The sequence below is a fragment of the Macrobrachium nipponense genome, chromosome 15, assembly GCF_015104395.2.
Source record: "Macrobrachium nipponense isolate FS-2020 chromosome 15, ASM1510439v2, whole genome shotgun sequence".
NCBI classification, from domain to species: Eukaryota; Metazoa; Arthropoda; class Malacostraca; order Decapoda; family Palaemonidae; genus Macrobrachium; species Macrobrachium nipponense.
The window spans coordinates 10,855,588-10,872,778 of record NC_087208.1 but is presented as its reverse complement, the minus strand read 5'-3'; the positions used below and the strand labels follow the sequence as shown (position 1 = coordinate 10,872,778).

The 17,191-nt window shown below is 41.7% G+C and overlaps 1 protein-coding gene across 2 annotated transcripts in view; it reads right to left on the bottom strand.

Annotated features, from left to right (window-relative positions):
* LOC135226996 (probable E3 ubiquitin-protein ligase HERC1) overlaps positions 1–17,191 on the bottom strand; it is a 247,094-nt gene that overhangs the window by 31,886 nt on the left and 198,017 nt on the right. The window contains exons 8-9 of one of the 2 annotated variants that reach the window (XM_064266723.1): positions 16,633–16,777; positions 14,195–14,359 (exon numbers count right to left, since the gene is read on the bottom strand). In XM_064266723.1, coding sequence (XP_064122793.1) covers positions 14,195–14,359; positions 16,633–16,777 — 310 coding nt within the window. The remainder of the gene's footprint in view (positions 1–14,194; positions 14,360–16,632; positions 16,778–17,191) is intronic. The other variant, XM_064266724.1, reaches the window with a different exon arrangement.

Here is a 17,191-nt window from a genome sequence, read left to right as displayed (position 1 = left end):
TTATAGGTCAATTTAGCTTTATTATGAAATTTACTGGGGTGTTTTTGGAGGGCTTGGAATGGATTAGCCATTTTACAAGTAAAATGTGGTCCAAGATACGAAAACCTCATGATACGAAAGGCGCCTCGGAACGGATTAATTTCGTAACTCGAGGTACCACTGTAAATACATTCTTATGATACAAAAATGATTTAGTAATTTCAAAATATTATTATTGATCAATACTGTATTGGTAAGTTTAATAAGATTAAATGATATCACATAATAACAATAACAACTCTCTCTCTCTCTCTCTCTTACAGAGATGTATGTTTTTTGTATGACTGCATGGGACCAGTGTCGACCAACATCCTGTGGCCGGAGATGGTGTCCTCGGCGTAAAGTCCTCTGGGGTGAGACTTCGTTACTGCTGCTGCCAAGGGAAACAGCCTTGGGCGCTGCCTTCATCGTTTTTTGTAGGCATGAAGGAGCAGGGGAGCTCCCACTTCCTCACCTTACTGCCGAACTTCTGGTGGAAGCGGCACCAACCGTTGTTCTGGCGGGGTTGCAAGGTTCTCTTTCTCTGGAAGGCAGCGTTGATCCCTGCCTCCTCAGGTTCCTCCTGCTGCAGGCTGTTGGCTGACGGTGGGATGGAGAGTTTTGTGGCATGGGTGGCGGTGAAAAGGCCGAAGGCCCACTCCACCAGGCTCTCCATGTCCAGGTCTTCCACGTCGGGGATCTGGCTGCGGACCTGGGGCGCGAGCTGAAGGAGGAAGAGCTGTCCAAGGAGGCTTACCTCCTTCCTGCATCCTTTGTGGTCCACCTCTGGCAGTAGTACCAGGTCCTGGAGCTTGTGTCAGGCTAGCGGTGGTCATGGGGTTGACTACCAGGTCGAAGATGTGGGCGGCTCTCCCAAGGACTGGGAGAGAGAAGGCCTGGATGAGCTGGGTCTTAAGGCCTTTGTAGGGCAACGCTCCGGGGTGGCTGGCCATCCAAGGCGGGGGGCGGTTGAACATGTTTTCTGGGAAGGCTGCAACGATGAGGTCCATCTTGGTTCCTTCCCTGGTGGTCCCGTGGAGCCGGAACTGGATCACCGTGCGGTGTAGCCAGGTTGCGACATTCTGCCTGGAGAAGGGCGGCAGTTTGATGGAGTGGGGCTCTGCCGGCGCGGTGGCAATGTGCCAGGACGTCGATCGGGTTGTGAGTCGGGGTGTCAAAGAACCAGGAGAAATGGCGATAGACAGCTCCCAGTTTTGAGCTGAGTTCTCCATGTCTGCTAGCTCACTCTTACAGTTGACAGGTGTCGCAAATTGCGGGGGCAAACTGTGAGATAAACAGCAAAACACTCCGGTGGAGGACATGCCATTTTGAGTCTGCTAATGACATTGTGGTCAAATGCGGATGGGAGCACAAGAGAACCTAGACTGAGCGCCGTATGGGTCTGTTAGAGGTTTTCTGGGGAAGGTGGCCTGAGCTGCTACTGTCCTCATCCAGGAAGTCACCAGTTGTGAGGACTGGAATCAGACAAGGAGAAGCTCTGACTAACTTTACTGAACAGAGATGGCTGTATATGAGGCACCAGTGCGGACAGGAAAGTAGAGTCCGTTACACATGCACATACAAAAAGGAATGAGCCCCCAATGCGATTGCATTTCTTCGCAGCTGAAAAATATACATAAATCTTTGTGCAGAGAGTACATTTTTACATCATATGTATATCGGTGGATAGGCCGTGAAATGCTCTACATTTTAGTATATGGTATAAAAAGTATGTTCTCCAGATTTGCGGACTCACACATTCACAGATTTCTCTCGGGAACGTTCCCCGCATTATTCGCGGAAAATTCGCATATTCGCAGTATTTTTCTATGTGAAATATCCACAAATTCCTGGTTTTTTCATTAATTTCATCATAAAATGCACTTTTTGTGATAAAACTATTAAAAAAACCAAGTATAAACATTTTTAGTGGGGGTTTCTTGAGTTTTAACTAACAAAATTGGCTGTTTTCAGCATTTTTATAGGGGTTCCAACTATTCACGGGTTCTAACTATTCAAGGGGGTCTGGTACGCATCCCCCGTGAATACGGGGGGACCACTGTACAGAGGAAGGACAGACATTTGGCAAAATGCCGTCCTTATACCTAGAACGCATTAAAGATTACATTTGTTTCAGCCAAACAGTTATTAAAAATTAACAACAAATTATATTTCAGCCATACAATTATCAAAATTTATTTTTAAAAAGTCAAAATAGTTATACAGACTTAAATAAATGAAAAGTGCTAGGAAAAACGTAAAATTTTTCTGTCATAAATCATTCACTAATCCGTTGTCTGCTCGACTCGTGGATTCTGGCTGCCAGACGTACAAAATTATTTCCGCCAAGGATTTGCTGTTAATTGGTCGGATAAGTGACTTTTCGGGTATATTTTGGAATTCTGGACAACTTTTATTCTATGCATTTCGTTATTTTGGGTAATGCTTTTGGAAGTGTAGGATCTGTAAACTACCCGCCGCCATGGCTTTGCTGTAAACAAATTTACATATTAAAAGTTTAATTTGAAGTTAATTAAGAACGAAATGTGTAAAATTACAATCAAATAAGCACTGTGGAGTTTTATTTGACATGGTAGTAAGGATAAAACCACCAATTACAAGGTAGAAATGCATTTCAGTTCAAAACATGACCCTGGGAATAAGATGTCTCAGTTTCACGAATATAAGCAACAAAATGTTCTTTTATTGTGCTGATTACAACTACAATCTTTAATAATATCAATAAATGTTATATATATACACAAATATTGTTCAAATGAGCGCTGGGAAGGCTGGGAAGGAGGTGTCCGTGAGTGTATGCCCAGATTGTGCACGCGACGGTACCACACCATATTGGATTTAAAAACTGCCTTGAACTCCTATTTTACGAAGACTTCACATGCTTATTTTACTTTCTATGGCGGTTTCATATATCTTATTTTGTCAAAGAAACTTCAAACTTTTGAATGGTATTGAATTGTATTGTTGCTTCATCTATTAAATATCAAGTGAAAAAAGTGACCGTTTGATGGATCAATGTCTGCACAGCAGTGCTTTACCTTAATCCTATTGTTTAGTGTGAATGTATTTTCATGCTATGAAGGTGGTTTTGGCATCACTTTGAAGCTGAATACAAGTAACTTTTTATTATAGAATGTTCAAAGTTGAAAGACAACAAAAAGAAACATGAGAAGTTGAAGTTCCAGATGATTTTTGGCCGATGACATAATTTGATGTCATTGCAATATCAAGGGGGTTGGGAATAAATAAAATTTTTATCAACACTAATAATCTAACAACTTTTCTTCTTTATAAAGCTATTAAAATGCACAACCACAGTTCCATGGCAACCAACTGGCTTTCTAAGCCTTTTAATAGCTACATATATACAGGCAGTCCCCGGCATACGACAGGGGTTACGTTCTTGAGATGCTCCGCAAACCGAAAATCGTCATAAGCCGGAAAATCATCAAAAGTCCTGAGAAAACCTTACATTTAATGCTTTGGGTGTATTAAAAACTAAGTAAACTGCATTTTTATTGCATTTTTCATCAAAAAAGGGATTTTGACGAAGGAAAAATCTATTTCTGGGCAACGACCTGTGTCGGCATGTGAAATGGTTCCTTTGATACTATTTCTGAAGAATAAATATTGCTATTCATCCTAGAGAAAAAAGAAACAATATAATGCCAAGATAAATGGCTCGCTCACTTCTTATAGAAGTGTCGGTATAGTAAGGAGCAAGTGGAATCACTACCAGAGGTCCCTTGCCATTTAGCTTCTTCCTTCGACAAAACCCCGAACTACGGAGGAGCCGTGCTACAGCTCTCGGTCTACTACTACCGTGAGTGACTCCGACGCCTGAGAGTCATTCCTGAAGATAGCCTCCAAGCTTGGGGTAAGCTGGGTGAGGATAATCTAACTACAGGGTGGGGTTTCACAGGGCGACACAGGTCGTTGCCCAGAAATAGATTTTTCCTTCGTCAAAATCCCTTTTCTGGGCTTGACCTGTGTCGGCCTGTGAAATAGTACCAGAGAATGCTAAACACCAAGCTTGAGGAACAGTACAGATAAATTAAGAAGGTAAAGTTAAACACTTGTAAGGTTAATAGTATAATAATCAACTAAAATTACAGTCTTACCCTAAGGGAAGTATAAGCCCTAAAACACGGGTTATAACTTAAAAATTTAGTTAGCCTAACAACAAAACAATAACAATACAGGTAGGCAAAGAACAGGATATAAGTTGATATATACAAAAGAATGGAACTGAATCCAATTAGAATGATGAACAAAAGCAAACTCAAGGTAACCCATACATGGAGGCGACTAAACTAAGTAAGGGTGCAAATGGGCGAGGTAGAAGGGAAGGCTACAAGAAGTTATAGTAAAAACAAAATTAAGAATCAGGAGAAACTGTGTTTCCAGCTGCCACTGCTGGAAATTTGAGGGCTTCTAAGGGTTGTAGGTAGTGCCGTTTGAAAACTGTCGGAGATTTCCAGCCTGTATACTTCTTAAGATCGTCAAAAATTCATGTGTGGAAATAATAATCCAGATGTGGCCACCGCCCTAACATCGTGGGCCCGAGGAAAGGACTCTGGATTGGCCTGTTTAATGAAGTATAAAATTTGTTGCCTGATCCCTTTTAGGGATAATGTACCACCTTCCTTCCTAATGAACAATGGGCCTGAAGATTTCAGAGTTGTTCTGCTTAGGTAGGCTCTTAATGAGTTGACAGGACAAAGGGAAATGTCTTGAGGTAGTTGGTAGGATTTCCACGAGGACCATCTGTCCTGTGGGTCTTCATTTTTGGCTAGAAAATGGCGATCTGGGATAAGAGGACTTCCCCTGAGGGGAGGAACTCAATGTGGCCTGGTTCCCTTGATAAAGCTGACAGTTCTGATATTCTAGCTCCGGAGGCTAAACTTAATAAAAATAGGGTTTTCCTCTTCAGAGGGATATGTAATTGCAAGAGTCATTGTTAATGTCCGAGGCCAGTTTGAGGACATCATTTAAGAACCAAGAGACTGATTTAGGTCTCGTTGATGGTCTTAATCTAGCACAAGCTTTTGGTATGGACGTAAAGTACGAATCCGTAAGGTCTATGCTAAAACCAAATTGGAAGATCTTTTTAAGAGCTGATTTGGTCGTAGTGATAGTGCTTGCTGCTAAGCCTTTCTCAAACAATGATCTGAAGAAAGTTATGGCTAGGTTCGTTGTCATGACTTGAGAATTTGACAACTTAAGGAACTCTGCTAGTTTCTTGACAGATGAATCATATTGCCGGAGAGTAGATTCTCTTTTATCTGATTCCAAGAATAAGATATTCTGGGGATCAATTTCTGCATTCCTCATGGCTGCGAATTTCAGAAAATCCATAAAGTTAGGGTTTTCTGAATTCTTGAGGAAGCGGACACAGTCTGAGTTTTGCACTAACTGGGTTAGTTTGGGGTTGGGAATCCGTAGTGGTCGGAGTCTCAACTCTAGGAGTAGAGGGAACCAATTGCTCTTGGGCCATGTTGGGAGCTACTAGAGCTACTTGGCCTTTGAATGTCCTGAGTTTGTCTAAAACTTTCATGAGAAGGTTCACCGGAGGGAAGAGGTAAATATTCTTCCATTCGTTCAAACAATCGAGGATCATTGCATCCGTAGTGTATGCTAGAGGATCGAGGTTGGGTGCCACGTAACAAGGGAGTTTGTGGTTTGACTCCGTGGCGAAGAGGTCTACTTGGAGTCCGGGGACTTGTAGACTTATCCAATTAAATGAACTCCTGTCCAGTGTCCACTCCGATTCCAACGGAGTGGAGCGCGATAGAGCGTCTGCTACTACGTTCTTGACTCCTGCCAGGTGAGTGGCTGACAGGTGCCATTTGTTTTTGCTTGCCAGAGAAAAGATGGCTATCATGACATGGTTCAAGTGGCTTGACTTGGATCCGCCCCTGTTGATGCAGTGTACTACTACTGCACTGTCCAGAACTAATTTGAAATGTGAGTTCTTGGGCGGACGGAGCCGTTTCAGTGTGAGGAATACTGCCATGGCCTCCAGTACATTGATATGTAGCTGGCGGAATGTTAACGACCAAGTTCCTTGAACTTTTTCGTACTGGGAGTATCCTTCCCCACCCTGTTAGTGAGGCGTCTGTGTGGATCACTAATGATGGAGGGGGAAACTGTAGAGGAATTGCTTTTGAAAGGTTCTTTCTCTCCGTCCAGGGACAGAGACGTTTCCGTAAGATCGCTGGGATAGAGGCTAGTTTGTCCCGTGATCTGCAATTCGCTCTTGAGCGCCATACTCTGTTTATATCTTTGAGTTTGGCTCTGAGCAGAACGTCTGTGACTGATGCAAACTGGAGTGAGCCCAGGATCCTCTCCTGGCACCTCCTGGATGTTTGTTGTCGTTTGAGAAATTGTTTTGTAGCTCTTGCAATTTCTTTCCTTTTCAACGACGGAATTGATAGTGTGTGCAATTGTAAGTCCCACTGAAGGCCTAACCACTGGAATCGAGATTCCGGTGTTAGTCTGGACTTGGTTTTGTTTATTTGAAAACCTAAATGTTCCAGGAATTTGATCACTCTGACCGTTGCTTCTTTTGCATTCTTTGGGTTCGTTTGCCCAAATAAGCCAATCGTCCAGATAAGCCACTAACATTATTCCCTGTTTCCTTAGCTCTTGCACTACTGCTTCCGCCAATTTGGTGAAGATCGTGGGGGCTATGTTGAGCCCGAATGGCATTACCTTGAAGGAGTAGGATCTGTTGCCTAGTTTGAAGCCTAGGAATGGACGGAAGTGTCTGGCTATGGGAACATGATAGTAGGCATCTGTAAGATCTATCGAGGTTGTGACGGCCCCACAGGGAAGTGAGGTCCGTACCTGCGAAACGGTCAGCATCCTGAACTTGTCGCAATGAATGAATAAGTTCAGATGGGACAAGTCTAAGATGATTCTTCGGTTTACCGAGTCTTTCTTTGGCACGCTGAACAAGCGTCCTTGAAATTTTAAATTGTTGACTCTTGAGACTACTCCTTTGAGAAGGTCGTCTTCGGTATACTCTACCAATTCCGTTGTTGGTGCTTGATAGAATCTGTTGGTTGGAGGAGGGCCCTCTAGCCAACTCCAACCTAGTCCCTTTGTTACTATACTTTGAGCCCAAGGGCTGAACCCCCACCGCTGGCGGAAGAGGTACAGCCTCCCTCCTACCTTGGGACTCTCACTGCTGGTTTGCCGAGGGGCGGCCACCTCTTGCTCCTCGGAAACCTCTTCCTCTGTTAGCAGCCCTGCCGGATCCTCTGAATCGAGAGGCACCTCTTGCTCTGCTGCCTCTCACAAACCTATTGAAAGCCTGAAAGTTCTGGCTTTCATAGTTGGAATTGTAGGCTGGCGAGACAGCAAAGGAAGTAGAGGGTTGAGATTGCTGGGACTTAGGGGTCAGAACAAGGTATTGTTGTTGACCCTTCGACGATGGTTGCCCTTGTGATGCTGGGACTGCCTGAACCAATGTTTGTTGAGAAGGCTGGAAGGGAGAGAACTTCCTTGGTTTCTTCTTCCTTTTGTTCCTTGGATTAGGACCAGAAGATTCCTGCCTCCGCTTTGCTACAGTCCCCACCTGACTTTTGAGGCACTAGTTAACCTTAGAAGCCTCATGAAGGACTTCTGCTACTACTGGTGCTGGAAAGAGGTCCGTTCCCCAAATTGAGGAAGCAATCAGTTTATTCGGTTCATGGCGGATAGTAGCTTCCGCCAGAACGTGCTTCCTACAATTTCTCCTGGCTATGAGGAAGTCGTAAAAGGTCACACTGCATGGTGTGCAGCAGACCTTTAGCCAAAACTTTAAATAACGGCTCTTGTTGGTATACAAGAGCCGTCATCTCCGCCATAGTCATGGAGGCCAAAGGGATCTCGCGAGCCTAGTCCGGGCGTCGTACTCATCTGGATGATGAGAGTCCGACAACCTGGGGAGTCTCTCACTAAAGAGAGAGGTGGCACAGTCCGCCTTTAGTTTTCCTACTGAGAAAAGTAGGAAACTGCCCCCTCAAAGTACGTCTCGGAGCCTGGGACTAAGAGAGAGGTGGGTTCCGTCTCTCGTAGTTGAGGCAGGGGCTCGTCTTTCAGGGCGGCCTGAAAGGTTGCTTCCACTACCTTAAGGGTCAGTGGTAGCGGAGTCCCTTCCACAGGAGTAAAAATGGTGAAAGGACTCCTAAAGGCTGTGATGAGGGGTGTTTTCACACCCCCATTCTTCCAGACTTCTCATTAGAGTCTGCTGTGCCTGTTCCCTCGGAAGGATCACTGTTTCCTTGGGAACCTTGTCCTCTCTCATCATCGCTGCTTCCGTTAGTCGGACGTAGCCAATGAATGGTGGTTGAAGGTCTCTGGGGTTGGAACTGAAGTCACTCACGCCTTCGAGTTCCTATGCCTTCGATTGTCAACATTCCGTTGACAAACGGGGCATACGAAGCGATCTCCAAGGGTTGGCCGCCTTGAATTCCGGCAGTTGGCTGGAATCTGGCGTTGGAAGAGAAGGTGGCACAGATAGAGGGGAACCTGCCGTGATCGAGTTTTGGACCCCGGCGATGGCATTCTCCTGAGTGGCCAGCCGTTCCGCCAGCGATTGGATCGACTGGCCGGAAGACGTAAACAGAAACTGGAGAGCTGGGAGAGCACCGAGCCGACCTTGTTGTCAACCAAGGCCCCTACGATCACTCCCACCTGCTCCAGAATGTTAGCCGAAAAGGATTCGGGATCAAAAAGAGGGACTTGAGCCCGATCCTTACGTGATCTATGTTTGGGGGACCTCGACGCAGAGGGAAGAGGCCTCACTTGACCTAACTGATCCGGGGTGGTGAGCCGGAGTTACAGTGTCTGTCAGGATGACCGATTTCTTGGGGAGAGACTTTTTAAGTTTTCTCCTCGGTCATCTTAGCCTTGGGGATCACTGAAGTAGCCTTAGGACAGACAGACCGCTGCTCTTCAGTGAAGCCCCGGAAAGAAGTGGAAGTAGAAGGATCAGTAGAAGGTGATGGAGAAAGGGAATTCAGGAAAGGGCCCTGAGAACCCACAGAAAGCTGCCCCTACTACACCCTTACCTGTACCCATGGAGTCAATAGCCATGGGTTCGACGTCGATGTTCATTGCCGCAACGTCTTCTTGCAACGTCCTCTGGGAAATCCCCCTCCTGTAGGGAGATCATGACTTGAAGTTCGGCCAGCAAAGGGGCGGCCGCTATCGGGTCCACCACTGATCCTTTCTTGGCTCCTGGGAATACTAGGTCCGCCATATCCTGGGTAAGAATGTAGGGGCGGCCCTTCGAATTCCGGCCAAAACCCCCTACCCAAGCTTTGAGTCGACAAAGCTTTCTTCTTTTCTTCATCAGAAACCTGTAAAAAGGGTTCTAGAGAGGGTTAGGGAAAGGAAAGGGGATGGAGGAATGTCTGTTGTGTTGAGATTATATGAATATGTGTCTCATATGTGAAAGGTATAATATAACAACAAGTATTCCAGGTGACGAATGAATGAAGAAAGTGCTAAGAAACTTACTACTAGTGAGGCATCTCCTACTAGCAAGTAGCAGGTTTGGCAAGCTTCATGATGCCAAACGATAAAATCCTCCACTTTCACTGCACATCCTGCATGAGAACGGCATACTATATGGCCGCACGGGTCTTGGAGGATGGCATTGCACCCAATCTCCTGGCACAACATCTGTAAGTCAAAGGATACATGAGTACCAATGACAACCTCCGGTGGTATAATATGCAAACTATCCGTGGGTGCCGGAGTAGGACCGACGGATAGAGATCTATGTATGAATATTACGTAGAAAAGTTACGAGGGGGGAAGAAAGTCTCTGCCTCCGCCTAAGCTCACTTGTCATATGACTAAAAATAGACTCCGTAGGGCCCGGAGTTCTCTGTATGGCCCGGAGTTCTCCGTATGGCCCGGAGTTAATTAATATTGAGTGAGCTATGTCAAACTTCTAACGAAGCAAGGGATAGTACGAGGCGGAAATAAAAAACCCCCCGGAGTAACGCAAAAGATTCTAAACATTAAATAACAAAATAAAACAAAATAAAAACCCATTATATCAGTAAGTGCTCGTGTGAACTATCCTAAATGGATAGGAAACCCAGTGGTTCCCTCCCCCCCTCTCTATGTTCGGTAGCGGCGGATAGACACCTGCCGGACTGAAATGAGGGGGAAAGGGTAGGGAAGAACGTGGGGTAGGGGAGCCCTCCCCCTGAGCGGCCAGTTAAGGACGGAGAAGAAGGGGGGAGGTCCTGAGCCCCCGTGGCACGTGACGAGTGGAGAATACCAGTAGGGGGTAGGGAGATCCCCACCAGTCCCGTCAGTCACCCCCTCTCATGCAGACTCGGACGCTAGCTGTGAGAAACGAGTCATCACCCATCGACGTGGATGGCAATGTATGGAGGGGGGGAAAGGGGGGACAGGAGGGGGACCCCGTAACCGGGTGGCTCACCGCGATCAACCGGTGGTTTTCCCAGCCAGGTGAAAGACACGAGGTGGGGAAGAACCGTCGGAACAACATCAATATTCACTGATATAAATAGGATTACTTATAATAATCAATCAAATAAATTAAAGCGATATCTTAAAGCTAGACTAACACGGGGAACACGAAGCTAAGCAAACAGAAAATTAGGCTAATCGCCGATCCGAAGAAAGGGGTATGTTAGCCTAATTTAACCTCTAGTTCAAGAAAACGGGGGCAGGCTAATCACCAATCGACAATTGGGGTATGAAAGCCTAACTTAACGGTAAAATAAATGATAACAGGGAAGCTAATCGCCATACCGAAGCATGGTGTATGTTAGCCAACCTAGTACCTATAATATTATTAATGTAATCAGGAACTAGAGAAGGAAAGAGAGAAACATCAGAATAATTAAGATGATATGACTCTCAAATCGTGACTGATAAAACTCCTAACAATGTAGGCATAGCTAGACTAAGGTCCGAAAGTGCGGTCGGAGCGTGCCCCGTGGAGGCTAACTAAAAAACTAACTGCATAAAGATATAGAGACTATGTATAAGTAACCATATCTAAAGTACTGAGAAAAAGGGAAATCCCTAACGGTATGGAAGACCGAAAGAGATAACCCGTACCGCCAAGCGGTCGAGGGGCATACCAGCCGATAAGGCTCCGAATATGTATAAAACACGAAGATCATCATAAAATGAGATCAGTAACCCCAAACAGTACTTAACTTAGAAGCAGAAGCTGAAGACATCTTGAAAATAAAAGATAATCCAAAAGATAATCCAAAATAGAGCGAAACACAGCACCGAAAAAATTCTAACGTCTGGTGTAACGCGTGGCTATCGAAAGGAATGACGTCTCAGGCATCGGAGGCGCTCACGGTAGTAGTAGACCGGGAGCTGTAGCACGGCTCCTCCGTAGTTCGGGGTTTTGTCGAAGGAAGAAGCTAAATGGCAAGGGACCTCTGGTAGTGATTCCACTCGCTCCTTACTATACCGACACTTCTATAAGAAGTGAGCGAGCCATTTATCTTGGCATTATATTGTTTCTTTTTTCTCTAGGATGAATAGCAATATTTATTCTTCAGAAATAGTATCAAAGGAACCATTTCACAGGCCGACACAGGTCAAGCCCAGAAAATCCTTCAGTATTGATTATTTTGCATTTTTGGAGTTACATTTTTCTACCAGATCAGTGCTGTAAATGGCATAACCCTGGAACATGCACCGTAAACCTGGAAATAATTTCTAATGAATATACTAATTGAAAAGTGTCATAACCTCGGAACGTTGTAAGCTGAACCCATCGTAGCTGGGGACTGCCTGTACTAAAATTCTAGATTTTAAACATTTAAATACTTTTATTTACATTTAAGAATCACCATGCATATACATATACTATACTGTTAAATGTACTGAAGAGTGTCATAAAGCACTAAGAACCATATTGTCTGGTAAACTATAGAACTCATTCTTTTCCAACTTGTGGGATTTGTTATTCTTGTCTACCCTACACTCCCCATTAGGGGTATGTACTCCTTTCAGTGTACCTTGTGAGCTGCTCCACAGGTAGAACAAATGGTTATTGTGCATTGTTTTCCAGTTTTTACTTTTCACCCATTTCCTGTGGTGTCTTTTTCTTCTTGTTGTTCAATTTCTTTTAGTTTTATCTAGACCTTATTTATTTTGATTGCATTTATCAAGTCACTTGACCTGTGGCTCATTTTAAGAATGTCTACACAAAAGTGAACTTATTACTCTCAGGAACACTTAAAAAATTTCTGCTATTTTAATGGTTTCCTCTATTAACATTGCTAATTCTATAACATTATTTAATTTGACTTTCAAATATTAACACAAAAACACACAATTTTTTAATGAATTCAGAATTACTAATCTTTCTTGTAGTGTTCCTGGATTTATATGAAATTATTTTATACTCATTCTAAAAAACAAAAACTATCACCCTAGTACTATAGTAGTAGTTCACTGCACTTTTCTTCTTGTAAACCAGTAATAAATATGACCACATTTATCTCGACTTAGAGAAGACATCTACTGTATAGATAAAAAGATACTGCATTACAAACAACACAAAATTTCAGTGTTTTGAAATATAAATTTACACTTATGCCCCTCACTAAAATATTACTTTCTTAAACATTCAGGGTATTTGGAGAAGTAAACATTTACAAAGTTTCCATCACTCTCACAAAACCTATATGATTCATAATATAGTGAGTTTTTGTGCATATATTTAAATTACTACTTTCAAATTATTGCTATACACTTTGAGACCATATTTTCATTATTAAAGCATCTAAACAGTTCCCTTTAAGAGCATTATATCATATGCCTCAACCAAATCAAATGATAGAAACAAAATCTATAAATTACTTCTAAGAAATTATTTTATTATAAAGCATGAGATACATACAGGCTCAAAGCAAATTTCACTAAAATACCATTTAACTAATTTATACCTATACTTGTGGTCAGGGTGGATGCAAAAGTGCTGAATAACTCCTTAATTTTGAAAAAAACGACAGTCTGATCTTATTTATTGACACTGCCTAAGAAAGTGATGTGTGACATCGTCACATCTGGAGAGAGTGAAAGAATTCACATTTTTAGTTTGTGCCCAAAATACTGCATTATACCCAGTATGAAGGAAAGGTCTCTCTTTGACATATATGGAAAAAAAAGAGAATTTTGGTTCTTACTGCTTGTCTGCATGCACTGCAGTCCCTCAGGTAAAAAGACTTGTTAACACTAGGAATGGACTGTTGACTCTATGGCTAAACTGAAATTTAGGTATAGCTTAGGGAAAGAGTCCTACATCATCCCTTGTTTTGCATTCTGAAACTGATGTCCTAAGTCATCCTTTGTTTTGCACTCTGAAACTGCTATCACATGGGTCTATCAGGTGGACTGCAATTAATGACAGATGACACCAGTATATGCTTTACCTTCTTCCTTAACTACTCCTGAGTGATTAAGGATAGGAAGAATAAATCTTTTACTTTCATGTGATAAGATTAATGTGAGGTCTGTTCATTATTCCCATTTGCTGCCAATTAGATGTATGATGTCAGGGGTAGAGCATACATCTATAGCAGCTCAAACTCTGTGGACAGCAAACCTATCTAGGATAGTGACTGAAAGTTAGTCTCCAAAAATGTTCAAAATGTATGGTTTTATCATGAAATATGCAAAAGTAGGTATAAAAAAATTAATTTTCAATTGCACACATAAAACTGTAAATCTACAGCAAGCTGAATAAAACACAGTTTTTCTTGTTTTTATGTTTGTGAGTTTGTGGCTTTGTGTTTTTGCTAACAACTTCGATGATTGTTTAACAAAATAATATACAATAAGAGGATACTGAATACCCAATACAGACCCACTTTTGATGCAGGAAACTAATATATGAAAAACTGAACTTTGTCAAAGCTTTTGCTCACCAAATAAAAGAACAACAAAAGTCTAAAAATTAGAGCATTTGATAAGTGTAGCAGAGGGCTCCCTTTACCAGGAAGGTTTTGCCTATCACGTAACTGGGGTCACCTGTTCCTGACCAACTAGTATTAAGATTTATGTTAAATTAAGGAAATCAGAATTTTAAATGAATGTATCTATCTTATTTAAATATAACTGTGTCTACACCATTCAACACTGCCTTTACCCTCCATTGTAGCAAGGGGTGCAGGAATCAAGTCTGGAGCTAAAACTGTTGTTAAATGTCTTTGGCGATCCTGGGCTTCTGTTGATCCTCCCTGTGCAGCACCTGGGCCACTGTTTCCACCAGCATGCTGTTCTTGACAAACCTCACACAATATATAAGTCCCACCTAAAAAATCAATGTCTTGTGGTCAAATATATGTACAGAAGTTGAAATGTCCTGTCAGTCACAGACATTCATATGAAATAGACAGCACCTAATGTGTCATTTCCAGTTCAGGCTTAAAATTGATCAAGAACAATATTTTCTTCAATGAATATTGTCCCCTTCTAAATAACATATCCATATTTTACAGCATATAAGACCCCCTTGTTTCCCCCAAAAATGACTCAAAATATACACTGCATTCTTAAATATGAATTTGAGTTACCCGGTAAGCTAATGTTTAACCAGTGCTGTGGACTACCAGTGCTTGTACCTAGCCAAACTCAAAAATAGTATAGTTGAGTAATTACTGGTATGATTGCAGTGTTACCAGCAGTTACCCAAATATCATTATTATTATTACTACTACTACATACTATTCCTATATTACAGTGAAATCCCTCAAACTGGCACCGGTGGGACCAAAGGATTGCTGGTTGCCTCACTTCAATGATAGTGTGAAGAGTGCTTAAACCCATACATTGATACAGCAAAGGACACACACACTCGCACCTTGATGCACTAGACAGCATACACAAGCACAGTGAGACAGCAAAGCACTAACTGCAGTTCACTAGCTCTGCCTCCCTCTCTCAAAAACCTGTATTGACAAGAAGAAGGTCTCTCTCTCTCTCTCTCTCTCTCTCTCTCTCTCTCTCTCTCTCTCTCTCTCTCTCTCTATGAAAAAAGTTATCAACAAGAGAGAGAGAAAGAGATCACGAAAAAACTTATCAAAAAGAGAGAGAGAGAGAGAGAGAGAGAGAGAGAGAGAGAGAGAGAGAGAGAGAGAGAGAGAGAGAGAGAGAGAGGACAAATACAAAGGAAGTGTGTAGTTTGCCTTGAAGTGATGCATACATTTAGATATGCACATTCTCAGATTGAGAAATACATTTAACACTATATACTACTACTGTATTGTGTACAATACTGCAATGCGTTACATGAATACTATCAATCAAAATAGTGTATGAGAGAGAGAGAGAGAGAGAGAGAGAGAGAGAGAGAGAGAGAGAGAGAGAGAGAGAGAGAGAGAGAGAGAGAGAGAGAGAGAGAGAGAGAGAGAGAGAGAGAGAATGTATAGGAGGCACAGAAGTGCATAGTTTATTTAACCAAATTTACACATGTACATAAGCACATAGGCTAAGCTCGCACAATGACTTTACAAAACAAATACTACACAATCATGTACATAACTTTAATTAAACTTATTGAAAGTTATATCTTATACACAAAATTCTCAACAATTTTTTGTATTTAACCTACAATTTTATTTTTGTTTTCCTTTCATTTGCAATTTAGGCACTCATGAATTCATTGTTGCCCTCATTTAAATAAGTTAAGTATATTTTAGTTTTACCAGACCACTGAGCTGATTAAAAGCTCTCCTAGGGCTGGCATGAAGGATTAGATATTTTTACGTGGCTAGGAACCAATTGGTTACCTAGGAACAGGACCTACAGTTCATTGTGGAATCCAAACCAAATTATATCAAGAAATGAATTTCTGTCACCAGAAATAAATTCCTCTGATTTCGCATTGGAAAAGTCGAGAATCGAACTTCGGACACCAGATTGGTAAGTGTGCGTGAAAACCACTCATCCAATTAGGAACTGCTACCCTTAGTTATCCCTCAGAGATGGATATGAAGGGAATTGTTGTGAAATTTTTCCTCTTATATCTACGCTTCTATGTTTTCTCTTGTAAATTACTGTAGAATTACAATAAATAAGAATTTTCCTCCTGTCCTAGTTGCAAGCTTTATCAAATTTTTTCCTGTCATACAGTAACTATATTTTGATAACATTAAATGCTTAAATGTAGATATGTACTAATTTGTTTTTTCTTAATACTGCACCTATTCCCTTCCGAAACTTGGGGGTCTTATATGCGCAGGGGTCATAAAAGAAGGCAATAACAAAATATCACATTTAGGAAAGAACAACATTGCAGAACAAGTGCATAAGATTAAAGTTCTATGAACATTTCTATAATTCTATAATTTACCATTACACAATATTTGCATTTAATAAATATCTCATATTCTTTTTAGTACCTCATACAACTATTAGTAATCTGAAGCTAAGTAAGTACGTATAATAAACACTGTAATAAACAATTTCCAGAAAAATGAATTAAACAGCAGCTAAGTAACTAAACGCACAATGCAATTAATATATATATTTGCAACAAAAGTTTGCAAAATAGTACACTCAGTTACATGTATATTCAGTACTAACCAATCAGAGTACCACACACTCCAGCCATCCAAGGTCGAGCACAACCAGGATGAGTAACTCTCATGTGTTGACGAAGGTTGCTTGTGGGATGGTAACACACTTCACAAAGACTTAAAGCTCGTTCTCCCTCATTATTAGTGGCTACCTGCAGTAATTAAAAAAGGAATACTTCTTGCAATCATCTAGTCTGATTTACTGTTTTACTGCTACTCCTAAAAATTCCTATTCTTCCCACCTGATATCTAATTTTTAATTTGCACATCTGTTGAAAAAAAATAAGCCTGAATAGCTGATCAAACATTTCATCACATATAAGAGAAATTAATATTGTTTAATACCAGCATTCATAAATATTTGTTTACTTTATCATTACCCTTGAAAACAAATAAAATACTACTCTTGTCTAAATAGTACAAAGTTTACCCTAAACAGGCATCCTTTCAACCTTAAAAATCAACCATTTGATTATTAATAAGACAAACCATCCACTAAATTAATAAGATAACAGAAAAAATATAAGGAAGATGATGGTTATTTATGTCATGTATGTTTACTATAC